General features: G+C 38.4%; 1 protein-coding gene across 4 annotated transcripts in view; it reads left to right on the top strand.

Annotated features, from left to right (window-relative positions):
- The window catches only part of LOC148374604 (adenylate cyclase type 1-like), an 86,737-nt gene that overhangs the window by 42,144 nt on the left and 27,355 nt on the right, over positions 1 to 17,238 (top strand). For all 4 annotated transcript variants that reach the window (XR_015850757.1, XM_088338585.1, XM_088338577.1 and 1 more), the window contains one exon: positions 15,702 to 15,829. Coding sequence is in view for 3 of the 4 variants with exons in the window: in XM_088338585.1 (XP_088194711.1) it covers positions 15,702 to 15,829 (128 nt within the window). In the remaining variant the exon portion in view is untranslated. The remainder of the gene's footprint in view (positions 1 to 15,701; positions 15,830 to 17,238) is intronic.

The raw sequence follows: 17,238 nt of genomic DNA, 5'->3' as shown, positions 1-17,238 counted from the left end.
TGTTTAACGTAAACATGAAGCTGACCCAGGCTAATTGTACGTTCGCTTTATCGTAATCTTCCCTACGAAAGATTACGCTAACATAAATGTGTAAAAATAAAAAAAGCAGGTCGTTTAAAATTTAATTAGCCCCACAAGTGGCTAGCGCTTCATTGGAAAGGGGGCTCCGTTCCAACACCCTGAATTTTTACCTGGATGTTCAACGTAATCATAGAGCTAACCCAGGCTGATCGTACGTTCGCGTTATCGTAATCTTCCGTACGAAAGATTACGCTAACACGAACGTGTAAAAAAAAAAAAAGATAAAGAAAAGAACTATGAATAGGATTTCTTACCTTTGTGGTGGTCAGCAGAAGCCACATGCTGTATACCCTAGCAAGATCGGAAACTCGCACACCTCTTTCATATTTAGCTATTATGTCTTTCTAAAAAGCAATAGTTGTACGAACAACTTTTCTTTTTTCACCTGTCCTGCTTGCACCGACCTTCTTCGGAGGCATAGTTAGGGGCTAAAACACTCCGTTCACCGATATTAAAAGCGAAAGCAAAAAGAGGCAAGTGCGCACGTGATAACAGTTGGTCACGAGGGGTGGGGGCGATCTACACGATCTACACCCGTACGCCGCTCAGCATCGCACTCTAGCGTACGCACTCACGCATTAATTGCGTTCAAACTCCGAATTTTTGACCGAACAGCGAAGCAAGAATTTCTCGAAATGAAAGGTGTTATTGTTTTAACTTAACTAACAAATGAAGTCAAATGCTTTTGATTAAAACCTTATAGATAGGTATTCATCCATTATGTTCAGGATAGCTTGACTCATTAATTCTATTGTTGGGGCTTAGTTGTGCGCCAAATAAGAATTTGGGGTCTTTCTATCGCCCTCTGCCATTAGGCAAGAGAATTGAATGCATCACTTTGCATCTGCAGATGCTCAGCACAGTTAAATGTTACAGACGTATTGTGTTAATATTATTCAAAACATAATGTGAAGATTCAGTCATTTCGAAAAATAAAATCCAAACATTGTGATGTTGAATAAGAAAGAACTTTAAAACTGTATCAATATGGACAATAAATATATATTTTAATTTAATATTTCCACACAGCCTCACTTACCTCCCCGGACTGCAGGTCACTGGGTACAGCATTGATTGTGGCGAGTGATACCAATGTAATATTAATCAATTTAATGTAAAAAGTTTAAGGAAGGAATAACATTTATTGCCTTCCAATTGTATTCTCCCCAAATGCCACATTTACATGGTTAAATCCTGTCATGTAAACAGATTATTGTGATTGATCTATTAGAATTGATTTATCGAGAGGATGGTTAGAATTTCTGCTTTGTCATGTATTGTCCTGTAATAAAGAGAGTTAGTTTTGACATTGGATTAAAAAGTGTGTTACAAAAAACATACCACCATTGGCATGAGCAATTGTCTTGTTGGCATTTAATAAAGTGACTAGATTGATCCAAAAAAACATATCCTCATTTCAATTGGACTATCCCATGCATATAAACAAACTTCATCAAAGCAAATAAAACACAACATGGCATCCACTTTCAAACAACTATTATTGTCACAAAAACCGTTAAATACACACACAACATAAACAATATCACACATTTAATAAACCAATATTTTCCTTTACCTTCCTACATGCGCTTTGAAGTCTGAAGCGGTTTTAGATTATAGCAAAGTATTTCGTTGTCCTTTCAACAGTCAATCCAAGACGTCATGATTATAGCATGTGCGGCGTCACGCACGTCTGCTGAAAACTAAATTTGAAAGTAAACAAGCAGCTGCAGTGGCCATTATGAGGAACATGAATGCTTTCATTCTCCTGACTACTTCACCCTCAAGCGTCCGGCATAGATGATGAAAGACTCAGATGTCATGGTTCAAAATGTACTTTTAACATTTTTATTGAAGAAATGAATCATCAATTTTGTTTAGAAAGGTTGTCAGCCTTGTTGTTAGTAAAGTAACTGCGGATTTACTCCACCAAAATTCCCGTACTGTCCGTATTATGAGGTGCACCTATAACCCATAATCTGCCACAAATTTGAAATTGTGCCTTTTAACCCAGTATGCCTTATATAACGCAAAATACAGTGGATAAGATTAGAGTTGTATACATTAGATATACACTCATTTACATGCGAGTATTACTACACAAGGTTTTACGGTTGATTATTATACTATAACGGGAATCAAATCCAGGTCGCAGCGGCGATAGTGCCGTCACTTAACCACTAGACCACTGTTGAAATGACATACCAAAATGTATTGGATTTTATCTCATTATCACACTATTTTTACTCTTGGTGCTAGAAATGTATGTAAATTGAATGTATACAGGAGAATGGAAAAAACAGAAAGTCGGCCGGAAAGATACAAAAAAAGCACAAGAAGGGAAACAACTCTGGTGTATCTGATCATGAATCGTACCTTGCATTTACTTATACCTTTTAGTTTAACTTAATGTTTCCCCCATTCTCTAACACTTGTTTCTGGTACTGTGAGTAAAATAGTGTGATAATGAGATAAAAAGTTGTGTATTTTTGTGTATGTCATTTGAGTGGTTCGGTGCAACTGGTCTGACTTCAGGACCCCAAATTCCGTATCAATGACAAGAAAATAATTCCACTTATTAAATGTATCCAATAAAAGAACCGTGCAGTTTAAAGCAGAGATGGTAGAATATACTCAGCATTTTTCAGAAACAACACAACCAGCAAAACAAAAAAGACTTTAGGTACCATATGCATACAAGTATATAAGCCTACAACGCATATAAGCAACCCCCTAAAACGGCTTTGAAATAGCCACATATTAAAATAAATTCAAAATATTGATAAAGTGTGTAGAAAAACATCAATTATCATTTGATTATGTAATTAATAAATATTAAAATATTGGTAAAAAGCTAACCATACATCATTTATTAAACCATTTACTGTACCTTCCAGCAGCACTTCAATGGCAGACACTGGTACACCATTTTGCAATCGTTTCCTTCTTCGACTTGATCATTGTTATTACTGTTTTCCTCTTTTCCTTACCCTTACTACTAACTTTTTAGGACCATTTATTATGGGAACAAAAAGGGAAAAGAATCACAATAAAATAAGGTGTAGTCCCTTTTAAAGAAGCCGATTAACTGAACAGGAAGAATAGATCGATCAGGGCATTATTGCCCTCTACTGTTATGGAGTGTAACTGACCCTTTGTTTTTTTCCTCTTCTTGGCATTATTTTACAAAGGAAAAGGCCCACAACCCACTGAAAACAGGTTTACAACCAACTTCTGGGTCCTTACCCACTGGTTTAGAAAAACTGTTCTTGGCGCTCTAACATTCTTTAATCTGGTTTTGATTCCTGTTGCATTTAACTGCTAGCAACATTTTCGATTGATCAAACATTGCACTATGATATACCATACGTGTATGAAATGCACAACGGTCAAGAATAAAGACATAGCTCTTACTGTAGTTTTAGTTCCATGTGCCTTCTAATCCAGTGATCTTTATGAATAAAAAAAAAAATATTTTGGTGATGCACCTTTTAATCCAATGCATTGTGTAGTGCGGAAAATACGGTGCTTGGTAAGTCAAGTCATTGGACCGACTTCCAGGCCAACCGAGGCAACATTGCATGCACATTTTTCATTGGTCTCGTCGCTCTTATGTGTCTTTTTCCCGCCTGTCATAAACCCCCTGTGCATCACGGGTTCCAGACTCCTCCGCTTGTTGTTTCGCAGCTTCTTGATTGACACGTAGCATCCTACTTGCCTCAACGTCATCTGTTATGCCCTGTGGTTTCTCTCTGCGGCTTCCTCTCCGACGTTGTCTCGCACTCCCATTTTTAGACAACTCCATGATGTATCTGCCGACTGCCTTTTTGCTTTTTGAATGGGGCAACATTTTCATTATTATTGTACTCACACACATTGTAGTTTTACAATGAACAAGCAGCAGGGATGGGTTTCTTTAATCAAATTGTCTCTGCACTGATAGAGACTCATAATGAAATAAATAGATGACAACCATTTTTAATATTATGATTAAAGAAAAATCTGTCATGAACTCAATCGGGTTGGTGCGGAATCAAAATACAGAAACGCAGATTAGTCTAATAAAACGATAGTCCTTTCATCACACGGAAGGCAACAATAACCAGAACACTAGAGGCAGAAAAAAGAAATCCAATTGACAGGCGAAAGGTTCAAGCAGCAAAGTCAACAGTAGAATAGTTCATCAGGGGTACTCGTAATCAGAAAGGCTAGGCGGCGGTTTGGTAAACCAAATGAACGAAAGCTCTGTGACATGGGTGCTTGGAACATGACGAGACAGATAACGAACTAGCAAGGAACCAAGGGGATGAAAGAGGAGTCGAGATAGGAAACAAAGGTTATGAGGAGGAAAATAGAACCCAGAAGTGAATGACCAATTAAGCTAAGGGCAAGCGAGAGAGAGAGAGACAGAGAGAGAGAGAGAGAGAGAGAGAGAGAGAGAGAGAGTGAACAAACAGAAAAACAGAACTCAGGGTGCATGACTGTGACAAATAATACTTGAATTTGAACTTTTCTGCCATCTGTTTGAATGATAAGAATTTATTGCTTTAGAGCAGCAAGATATTTAGACTTTTTTTCTTTTGAGAGAGCCACACCATATATTGTGAGACAAAATTCAACACATTTTTTTCTGCAATTTATTTCACTGTGTGACATTAAATGACTTGGTAAAATATATGAAATAATAATAAATTCAGAGCCTGTGTCCCATATCAACAAATATACCACTCAAAACTTGCTCCCTTCCAAAGTTACTTAAGACCGTCGGGCTCATTTTGACCTTCATTTTTTACAAGCAATCATTTCAGAACAAGGTGCAAGCAGTTCTTTTGTAAAAATGTCACTAAATAATGCAAACGAAAAGTTTCCGTCTGGACACTATTCAGCGCCGTAGGCGCATGCGAGAGAAGGAGGGAAGCGTGCATTGTGTGCAGAGATCCAAACACCTCTACCCCTCACTCAATAAAATCCGTCCACTCCTACTATTCGCCCATTTAAACTGCTGTGTGTTTTTAGCTGGTATTTCTTGGAGTTTTTTCTGTTCACATCGTAAAGTGTCTCAACATTGAATATTCATTATTTAATGAGCTTCAATAGAAAGTATTATTTAGTACTGTTACCCAGTGTAAAATCTATTCCACCCAGGTCATCCTGGAAGTGGGATTACCACTTGTGAGGCCCCTTCTCAAGGTTTCTTATTTTCCTTGTGCTGAAGTTTTGAGTTTTTCCTTGCCCGCATGTTGGTTTAAGATCAGGGGGTGGTGTAACCTTAACCTGTGCAATCCTTTGAAACGTTTTGTGATTAAGGGCTATACAAATAAATGTGACTTGACTTGACTTTAGTGATGTACAGCCAAAACGAACCATTGCCATAAACAGCATTGGATTGGCATTGCATATGCTTACCTCTGTTTAAGGCTAATTGGAATCGACCTATAGCTCAGCCCGGTCTCCTTTACTCCCTCGGACAAACATTAGACATTCTGCGAAGAGTGTTATGGTGTTTGTCAGAGTAGGAGCTAATTGATACAAATCACATATCATCTCAAAGTCAGCAAAATGTCCTGAACTATGCATCGGAGCAGGGGTGTTCGATCTTTTACCCTATTTTCAATAATTAACCTGGTAATAAAATAGTAACAACATAGTAATAACATGATATGTTGATATTTTAAGTCAAGTCAAGTCATGTTTATTTGTATAGCCCTTAATCACAAAGAGTCTCAAAGGGCTGCACAGATCAAAGACTATTGCAAACTATTAGTTTACGATGTGAACAGAAGGTGATTGCCTCACAAAAGAACAATCCCAAAGTCCTTTTCGACACTGTAGCATTGCTTACAAGACAACAGACTATCCCAGATAGTTCCACCCATTCAGCCCATGACTTAATGGTCTTCTTTACTAAGAAGATTCAATGCATACAGGAAGAAATTGCTAAAGACAGTATTAATACAACACATACTGAAGCGCTGAAATCTATAGATGCACGACATGGTGGCTGTCCAGGGAATTTGTCCCGTTTTAGTGAACTGTCACTCGATAATCCTAAACAGGTGGTGAATACGGCCAATCCGACGACTTGCCAGTTCGACCCGCTTCCAGGTTCACTTATTAAGGTCTTTTTGGCATCCTTGCACCTTCAGTTCTCAATATTATAAACATATCACCCTCCTCAGGTGTAGTTCCAGCGGCTTTTAAGTCCGCCGTTATTAAACCCACACTGAAACGACCCAACCTTGATCCAGAAAGCTTGTGTAATTATAGACCTGTGTCAAACCTACCGTTTCTTTCTAAAGTACTTGAAAAATTAGTGGCACAGCAGCTGAATGATTTCATATCCGAGAACAATCTTTTTGAATCAATGCAATCAGGATTCAGGGCTAACCACTCTACTGAAACAGCTCTGATTAAGGTAACCAATGATCTCCTACGGGCAATGGACTCTGGCGCTTCATCACTTTTGCTGCTGCTGGACCTTAGTGCTGCTTTTGATACAGTAGACCATAATATCTTACTAGAACGGTTGGAAAAATTGATTGGTCTCTCAGGAAACATCATCTTATGGTTCAGATCCTACCTCTCAGATAGGACGCACTGTGTTGAATATGGCAAAATGACATCTAAGCCCTTTATTGTTACCTGTGGTGTTCCGCAGGGTTCAGTGCTTGGCCCCCTACTTTTCAGCATTTACATGCTTCCATTAGGTGATATTATTCGCAAGTAGAATATCAGTTTCCATTGCTACGCAGATAACACTCAACTATATCTCCCGATGGAGGAATCTGCCACACTAAACTGTGCAAATTTAGAGGCCTGCCTCACTGAGATAAGAGTGGATGTCACTCAATTTCTTGCGTCTTAACTCTGAAAAGACCGAAATTTTAGTTATTGGTCCATCTAAATGCTGCGACTTATTCTCTAAAACTGCTGTGAACATTGACAAATGTCACATCACACAGAGTGACTCAGTTAAAAATTTAGGTGTCACATTTGACCCCGATCTGTCCTTTCAAACACATGTGAAGAAAATTACTAGAACCGCTTTCTTCTATCTTCGTAACATTGCTAAAATTCGTCCTATACTGTCTCAGTCGGATGCGGAGATTATAATTCACGCGTTTGTTACCTCCCATCTCGATTACTGTAATGTACTACTCTCCGGTCTTCCGATGACCAGACTCAAGAGTCTTCAGCTGGTACAAAATGCCTCAGCGAGCCTTTTAACTAGGACAAAAAAGTCCGATCACATCACCCCAATTTTGGCTAACCTGCATTGGCTCCTCGTTCGCCTAAGGTGTGATTTCAAGGTTCTCTTATTATTGCTTATTATTATTATTATACAAAATCATACATGGACTTGCCCCCTCATATCTTTCAGGTCTGATTCCCCCTTATGTTCCGGCCCGAAGCCTTCGTTCTGAGAGCGCCGGTCTTCTGGTGATCCCAAGAGCCAAGAAGTGTTCCGCTGGTTCGAGAGCGTTCTTCATCCGGGCACCGGTGCTGTGGAATGCTCTTACCCCTGAGATCCGATCTGCAACCTCAGTGGAAATGTTTAAATCTAAGCTTAAAACTCACTTCTACTCTATAGCATTGAATAACCTAAACTTCTCATGTGTAATAACCTGTGAAGCCCTTTGAGACTCTGATTAAGGGCTGTACAAATAAAAATGACTTGACTTGACTATTATTACAGACTATTATGACACCATCCCCTGATATTGTCAACATAAAATATAGACGCTCTCGAACCTGCGGATCTCTTCTTGGCTCTTGGGATCACTAGTAGACCAGCATTTTCAGAGAGAAAGCTCCGGACCGGAATATAAGAGGAAATTAGATCTGAAAGATATGAGGGAGCAAGTCCATGTATGACTTTCTATACTACCAATAGAAACTTTTAGAAATTCAAAAAATATATTCTGAGTATTGATAAATATTCTTAAATGATTAATTAAAAGAATAGAATGAGAATCTATTCATGTTTTAAACAAATATATTTATTCATCTTTTCCTTGATTTATAAAGCAAATGAGCCAAAAATGTGCAGTTTTTTCTGCTAGCTGTCTAGCTACCTTTTTTTTAGCTTTATAGCTGGCTATCTTCCTACCTTCATAGCTATTTAGCAAACTATCTAAATAGCTAAATCAATTTTTTATGCATGCCATGTAGCTCACATTTCATCTTTTTTAGCTCACTATATAATTTTAAGCTTTTTTCCTTTATAGCTATCTTTCTAGTTTTTAGCTTTCTGTCTGGGTATTTAGACTGCTTTTGAATCATTTGGCTATCTATCTAGCTCTATTTTTTAGTTTTGTACCTGTTTATCTTTCTAACTAACCATAAAGTTAACTTTTGAGCTATTTAACTAGCTATCTAGTTAAGTTGCCATTTTAGAAATTCATTTCAAACTGGGCCCTAATTAGTAACAAAAAGTCACTCGACGCTTGAACAAGGTTCGAGACCCCTGCATTGGAGGGTTATATTAATAATTTCATATTAGAGAAGGTCCATGAAAAGTTTCAAGTCCAAGCTGCACATTGCCAGTGCCTCTCCATTAATTTGGTGCAACAGTATTTACAATAAAACGTTGTCAACATTTGTTATTTTAGTTATTTACAGGTACTGGTAAGTTAAAGAGCTAAGCGCTAAACGTTAACCTTTAGGCTAGGGTCATACTGCAGAGCTTAATGGCCATTTTCGATATTTTGGTGGAATCTGATGTTGACTACATTCTTAAGTATAACAGCTAACAATCACGTATGATTACCAATGTAGAAAAACTAGCACAAAACAGGCCACTCAACTCGGAGTAAACAAATATGATGGATAACGCAGCCAAGAGTTAATGTTACCTAGCATCTACCTAACGTTAGGGATGTTAACGTTACAAATAACTTGACTTACCTTAGAACAGACGCAGACATACTGTACATACATTATTTTTATCCACATTGAGTTGGTGCCATGGTCGACACAGAATTTTATCCAAAGCAGACACTTGTCTCAATTTCGAGGTGGCTAAATCAGTTAAAAGAATATCTCCATTGCCCAGCCTCTCAGGATACCTTGTATCAGATTTGCATTTGCCCCATGCGGTGTGTTTGACCATTTTGAAGTTCAAAATGTAAGAAAAAAAAACACAAAAACTGAAAAGACGAACTTTAATGCAACATGCCAGCAGACATTGTCCGAGTTTATGGAGTCTATGTGCACTGCGATTGGCTTATCTTGTTTGAGGTGTGTAGTAGGCTCGCAAGGCTTCTACTTCTTTCTGTCTTTCTGTCTTTCTGTCTTTCTTTCTTTCTTTCTTTCTTTCTTTCTTTCTTTCTTTCTTTCTTTCTTTCTTTCTTTCTTTATCCATTTTTCCCAATCAGTCCTTTGTTTCTTTGTTTCTCTTGTTCTCTATCTATTTTGAGAAAAGTCAGACTTTCCTTCTTTCTGTCTGTTTTTTTTCTCTTTTACTGTCTTTTTTTCCCCCTGTCTTAATTTCTTGCATTTTTTCATTCTCACTTTATCTTTTTCTATTTCATTCTGTACATCCTTATGTATTTTTACAAAGCAAGTAAAAATGTTCTAAAGAAGTCTCAATCTTTTTCACATATACATATTTTTTAGGAGCTCATTAAAATTATTTGGTTTGTTGGAAAGAGAGGAAGTAGGTTCAAAAACCCACTTGCTAGTAAACAATATCAGGCGGACACCCATCTCTGAAATCTGCAGAAACCGGTAAATTCCAAATAAAATTGAACTGGCGGCATTTAGCTGTTATAGTGCAAAAAAGAACAGAATAGTTTACAAATGGAAAATGTTTTATATATATATATATATATATATATATATATATATATATATATATATATATATATATATATATATATAAAATGCTGTTAGTTTGTCGCTCTGGTGCCAGTTTCTCAAATCTGAGATGCAAACACAAAACATGGGGTCTGTCTCGCCAGCAGATGCGAGGATCACTGTTAAATCCAACTGCTTCCGTAAGACAGCAGCTTGGAGATGCGCTGACCTGAGAACCGCTCAAATCAAACAATCTAGTTTCCCACTTGTCGGCTATGCCAAATTATGGAAAGTTAACTTTTATTCTAAATTAAAAACTCTCCAATGCTCTTATAAGTGTATCAGAACAATAGTGCAATGATAATAGTGCAGTATCATTAGAAAATTTAGAAATGAATACATGTCGTTTTTCACATTCCTGTGCACCAGCTCGGTAGTCTAGATGGTAGGGCGCCCGCTCTGAGACTGGGAGGTCGCTGGTTCAAGCCTCGGCCGAGTCAGACTTACAACATTGGTACTCATTGCCTCCCTGCTCAACATTAAGGGTTGGAATTGGGGGGTTTGGTCACCTAATGACTAAAATGGTTGCGCCCTCTTTGGCTGCGGCTGCATCCGCTCGCTACAGTTTAACTGTACGGGTCAGGTGTATTGACATTTCGTTCTGTGTGCATTGTTACAAAGAATGACAATAAAAGTAAATTCTATTCTCTATTCTATTCTGTCACTTGTTCAGGGTGGTATTAGCCCTGGAAAAGACAAAGTCCCTGGACTTGTTAGTCCTTTTTTGAAGGGATCTGTAGGGTCTGCCAGAAACCAACAGATCAGAAAGGTGGTGTCCAGGCTAAGAGGAGTTCTTTATAATGTCCTCAGCTGCGGTATTACGAGCCTGCAATGTCCTCCAGGCTAGGGAGCCAGCAGCTGATGATTTCCTGGGCTTTGTTGAAGACTCTCTGTAAGTGTTTTTCTTTCTGATGCTGCGCTCCCAGTATACCACTCCATGATGCTGTGACCCAGTATATGCCCCACTGTGGCTCGGTAGACCCAGGTTAAGTTTTGTCACTCAGATTTCAAATTACTTATGCATATTTGTGGCAAATGCAGTTATAGAACTGACGAGATAGTTGTAAATACATTTGTTAATTATTTACTACAATGTTGGAATTAAAATTGGAATTAGAATTATCTTAATTATATTGAGTTTCTATTGTTGAGTAAAATATTTTCCTTGCTTCAAACAGTTTTATCACCTTGTGAACCACTCAACCATTCGCATGAGAATAAAAACTGACGCATTGTCATGTTTATTTTTCTCCGGCCTGTTTCATGTTTCTTGTTTTACGATGGTGTCCTCTTGCTATGTTAAACTCTTCTCCCCCATTGACTCAATTGTTTGTAAAAAATAGGTGGGCTGTTGCAGTTCTGGTCAGATGTGAATCAGGCTTTGACTGCATCTCCTCATGAGAAAATATTGCTGTCGCTTGTCGCTCTTATTTTGTGTTTTATTCAGAGATGTAAGGTAATAGACCTAAAAAAAACAACGAACATAAATGATTGGAGTCTTTTTAACAAGATGTTACGGCTGATTGGATACTATAGTGTGGCTTAAAGTGACCAATTATCCTGTCAGTATTTCTGGCATTGGGGCATTAACCGAGACGTCAAATTTCTGTTTTCGTTCTACAACATTGTTAATCATTCTGCATTCTACTTATTACTTATTTATACATTTACCAACCATATTCCTCCCTTCATGACTATTGATGCGTCACTTTCAACCTAATTGACTCGAAACCACTGAAGCAAAAATGATCTGATGTAAATGTATATGCAATATAATCAACACGATTTCACGAGATGCATGTTCCGGCAAGATGAACCCCTTCATTGTATTGAAGCTTGGTGATAAAATATGGCTGACGAAAAACCCTACTTGCTTTAATCACACTTGTTGAATTTAAGTCGAACATCAGCAACGGTCAAAAACTCGCTTCTCCTTGGCTCAACTCCCTCGATGTGTAGAAATCGAACAAAAAAAACAACATACTAATATTCGGTGACTCATCTCACTGCTACTCATCTGCTTATATTTTTTTACGCACGTGTGTGTGTGTGTGCTTTATATTACATCTTGTTTGTCTCTCCCTTTGTGTCATCCTCTTTGTTGGGATGCAATGAAGGGTGCTCTCATTTGCAACTGCATGCATATGGAACAAGTTGCGTCTGTGCTTGTGTGTGGGGCTACAGGTTATGTATGCTGCCACATCACAGCTGTGTTAGTGCTCTATTATGATTTGGATCATTGATTTTTTTTGGAGCAAAAAAAGGAAGAAGCAAGCATGTGGGGCCATTTCATTTCTTTCTTTAGTCTCCTTTTTTTTACATTAAAGCCTACAGTCGCCTTCCTTAGGTCACATGACATGCAGTAATCTTGCTTGGGTTCTCAATCAGCTTCTATAAATCCACAGTGCAGATTAGCACTGGAAAAGTACACAGTGGCAGACTTTAAGCACCGGGACCTCCCCCCCCCGCTCCCATCAGCCTCACCTCGATAAAGTAGTGCCATCTGTTATAGAACCGCCACCTGAACCGAGAAAGTCCAAAAGGCCTGATTGGCCTGCCGACAGCACACTAAAATCTAGTTGCATTGGTGAATTGCTCAAACATGGATTTACTGTTGAGCCGATGTGTATGTCTGGTGAGTCAGTTAGATTTACAAATAAATTAATCTACACCTGATTCATCGTTTGAGTGGCAGAGCAAAAAAAGCCCTTTCTAAATTGTAAAAAATGACATCTTATTTTCTTACCTTAACATACATTGCCTTGAAAAAGTATTTGACATATCGCATTATTTCAGAGTTCAAACTTATCGATTAAAAACTCAAAATATTTTCTATAATTCAACAAAATGTGAGACACAATCGTGTAAAGAAACCAAATGTATTCAACATTTTATATTGTGCTGTAAAGTGTTGCAAAAAAGCAACCCCATAACATGATGCTGCCACCCCCATGTTTGACAGTTGGGATGGTGTTTTCTGGCTGATGTGCAATGTTACTCTTATGCCAAACGTAACGTTTTGCATTAAGACCAAAAGGTTCAGTTTTGGTCTCATCTGGCCACTGTTCCTTGTTCCACATGCTATTTGTGTCTCACATGCAGATTCTTGCAAACGCCAAACAGGGCTTTTTATGGTATTCTTTCAGAAATAACTTTCTTTTTGCCACTCTTTAATAAACGGTGGATTTATGCAGAGATTGTCCCACCTCAGCTATGTATGCCTGCAGGACATCCAATGTGATCATGGGTCTCTCGGTTGCTTCTCTGATTTATTTTCTCCATCTTTGGGCTGAAAGTTTAGAGGGATCGCCAGGTCTTGGTAGGTTTGCAGTGGTTTTATGCTCCTACCAATTTGATTTTATTGCTCTCACAGAGCTCATAGGTGCATTTTGTTCTTCATTATTAGTCAGTTAGGTCGACATTGGATTATTCCGAAATCACCAGGGAACTTCTATAATCAGTTGGCTGAGCTTAGAGCACAGGCAGTCAATATTTTTGCAATATTTACTTTTTATTGTAACTATAATATAAAATGTTAAAACAATTTTGTTCAATTTCACGATTGTGTCTCACATGATGTTGATTCCTAGAAACCTTTTTCACTTTTTTAGGTTTGAGTTTGAAGCCTGAAATGTGGCAATACAACAAAGAGTTCTTAGGGGGCCAATACTTTCACTTGGCACTGTTTAAATGAAGTCTTTATTCTGCTCATTTTGGATACAAGCATTAATGAATGTCTATTAGGGAAAGGTCCATGCATCGAGAAAGAAAACTACTGGCTGTAGTAGCTCGCTTGACTTGTTATTAGCTTGCTAATATGATCACTAATTTTATTGTTTGGGGCTGAGCTGTGTACTGAACCTGAATACTTGGTCTCACTATCGCAATCTGCCATGAGGCAAGACAATTAAGTGCCTCACTGCATCTGAGATGTAAAATGTTGCATACTACTCCTTTTGAATAAAAAGCATCAATGAATACGTCTCAAGAAAAAAGTCCATGAAACGAGAAAAAAAAATCCTGGATGGCCTGACTTGTTACTTGTTAGCTAGCCAATAGAAAGTGTTTTTTAAGACCTTGTTTGTTTTTGTTTCTTTGGACCTGTTTAATGTCAATAAATACCATATTTTGTTGAGCATACCTGCCTTAAGTCCTGCTGCCCTTCACTTGGGTCCACCCAAAAAGCGTAGCAGATTCATTTCCACTGTTACAGCAGATTATTTTTTGGGTTTACTATTTTCTGGTTTGGATATCTCGTGAATTGTTTTGCGCTCACTTGTTTTTGTTTGTTACTTTGTTTCTTGCTTTTTAATACTGGTCTTCATTTGGCCCATTGTCAGCTTTGATTTTGTCCGGACATCTTGTTGTTAGGAACGTTTTTCCTGGTTTTGTTATTGAATACATTACTTATTTTAAGCCCCCCTGGTTCAGTTCCTGCTTTCCTTAACTTGGGCCCACCCCTCAAAAACTAATTATATTTCTGTAATTTGATCCTGAGATGTACGACAAATCGGAATTTCTTAGTTTGACCATCGCCCTCTGCCATGAGGTAAGAAAATTAAGTGCCTCACTTTGCATCTCCAGGCGCTCAGTAATATATTACATACTCATTGTATTATTTAGTCATAGCATAATTTGAAAATTCAGTTATTTGGAAAAACAAAATCCAAAAAATGTGAAGTTTAATGAGAAACTTTAACACTGAATACATAGAACCACTAATATATTTCTTATTTTACACAGCCTCACCTTCCTCCCCCGAATGCACATCACTGCTGTTGATGAACAAATGATAAAGAACACACTGTGACATTAATTTGCAACAGTAAACATAATTCCAAAACCTCATAGCTGAGAAAATATTGAAATGTGACGCAAATTTAACCAATAACTGCTCTCGCACAGAACTACTTCACACATGACTTGATCTGCCAGGCTGGGCAGACAGCCAGTGCTACTTTTAAGTGACTCTAATGTCCAAAGCATAAAAATCGGACTTTAAAACATTTTCCATTTGTAAACTATTCCGTTCTTTTTTGCACTATAACAGCTAAATGCCGCCAGTTCATTTTTATTTGGAATTTACCGATCTCTGCAGATTTCAGAGATGGATGTCCTCCTGATGCTGTTTACTAGCAAGTGGGTTTTTGAACCTACTTCCTCTCTTTCCAACAAACCAAATAATTTTAATGAGCTCCTAAAAAATCAACACGGGCAGCAGTAATATCAAAACACTGTGGACGAGCCTCGCTGAAAATCGCTGGTCGCCGGCCACGACACACATTAAAAATAGCGCGTTGGCCTGCTTGTCGCTCCTCCCCTCGGCTGCTGATGTGCATAATTATGAGTCTTTGTTGCTCTTCGCATGCACGGCCAGTGATCCCATTACCTCCATGGAGACAATGAAGGGGTTGTGAGCGACGGCGTCAATGGTAACCCTCGTCCCCCTGGCTCATATGCTCCAATAATGGCACTTTGCATTTGCCGGCCTTCTGTTTTGTCGCCAGCTGAGGGTGAGCCGTAGAGGGTACGAGTCTTTACGGTGTCTGAAATATAAAACATCAGTATATCCAAAGCAAATATGCACACCCCGTTTGCATAATTTGACAGGCTTTGAGCATGGCGGGGTTACTGTGATGTATGATGAAATCTCCTCTGAGCTCATTTGACCTTGCCGGAATTGATCATGCATGATTATAGACTATGCGTATACGCTGCCGTTGCCCCAATGAGACCGTGTATCCTTCATGCGTTCGTTGCAGGAGAACCACTGTCGTCGGATTAAGATCTTGGGGGACTGCTACTACTGCGTGTCCGGCCTGACGCAGCCCAAGACGGACCATGCCCACTGCTGTGTGGAGATGGGACTGGACATGATTGACACCATAACGTAAGTTATCCGATGGTCCATCCATCTGTTTTTCTTTTATGCAGCTTCTCTTTATTAGAGCTGCTTTCCAACCCCAAAGCTCCTTCATTGAGCTGCCAGTAAGGGTAGGCTGATCGATCTAAATATTGATATTATCAATACTGAGTGAGTACTTGGAGAAGATCGGTACTATTGTCTTGGGATTGCTATTGTTGTTATGCAACGCCCTGACCAAGCTCTCTGTCATTCCTCCTTATTCTTTAAGCAGCCTTCAACCTCAACCAGCTCGGGTGGCAGTTAGGTTATTCTGTTATGATTTGATGGTAGATGGAAGACCCTTGTGGGGGAGGCAGGAACTGGAGGCAGGGGTTCTTAAAAACAAAAACGGTATTTGTTAATGAAATTAGGAAAAAATACCAAATAAACAGGTGGGCACGAAGCAACTAAAATGTTCAAACAATCCTTCAGAAACAAAAACTAACCCTGACAAAGTCGAAACTAAAAACACCAAAACTGGAAATGGAATAACACAGGGAATAAAGAAACTGACATGACGGTGGATATAAAAATAGCATTGAAAACCACAATGACAATATCAGTTCTAATTTTGTCCGCCAGGATGACAACGTACATTTTCTCTACATTTAGGGGGAACGGAAGGGCAAATTATTATCCGTTATTTCGTGTCCAGGTCTGGATGAAATTGTCTGTTTTCTATTACTCTCTAGTAATTATAAAATATTATACTGACATTAATTTAATGCAGAATTAAGAAACAACAATCAATGATTGGCTGTTATTGGCAAAACCATGCTGCGTTATCCCAAGACTCTGCGACTTTGTAGGGCGACAAAGATAATGTCACCATTTCTCTAATGTCAACCTTGGTCTAACATTTATTGGTAAAGGAAAGCATAATTATTTGGTAATATTGCAGGGGGTCCTATTGCTAGGGTGTACTGGTTATCAGACATTAAACACGATGGGTGAAGCTCATGTTACAAGTGACACAAGCATCACGGGAGTGAGAGAGCAAGAGCGACAGAGAAATGGAGAGCAACAAACACACACACACACAAATACACATATGTAACATACATTAATTCAATCATTCATTATCTGCACCACTTATCCTCAGTAGGGTCGCGGGGTATATAGTTGCATACAATGTTTAACAACGTTGATCAATGACAATAAGGACAATTCAATTGGAGTGAGATGAATCTAGATTTTTTTTAAACAAATAAATCTATACCAAGCACTTTTTAAGATTTAAAAATACTTATTAAAAATATCAGCCATGTTTTGGCAAAGGGGCTGTATGTTTCATCCAAATTAATGTCTAATATCTGTATCAGTCTGAAAAGGTAAAAAAAAAATGTTTAAAAAGAATAAAGTAATTTTATGCTTGTCTATATATTTTTTCTTCA

This window comes from Urocampus carinirostris, chromosome 1, assembly GCF_059441175.1.
Source record: "Urocampus carinirostris isolate Australia breed hairy pipefish chromosome 1, RoL_Ucar_1.0, whole genome shotgun sequence".
Classification (NCBI taxonomy): Eukaryota; Metazoa; Chordata; class Actinopteri; order Syngnathiformes; family Syngnathidae; genus Urocampus; species Urocampus carinirostris.
Note: the sequence above shows the minus strand (reverse complement) of the source record. Positions and strands in the feature narration are given on the sequence as shown.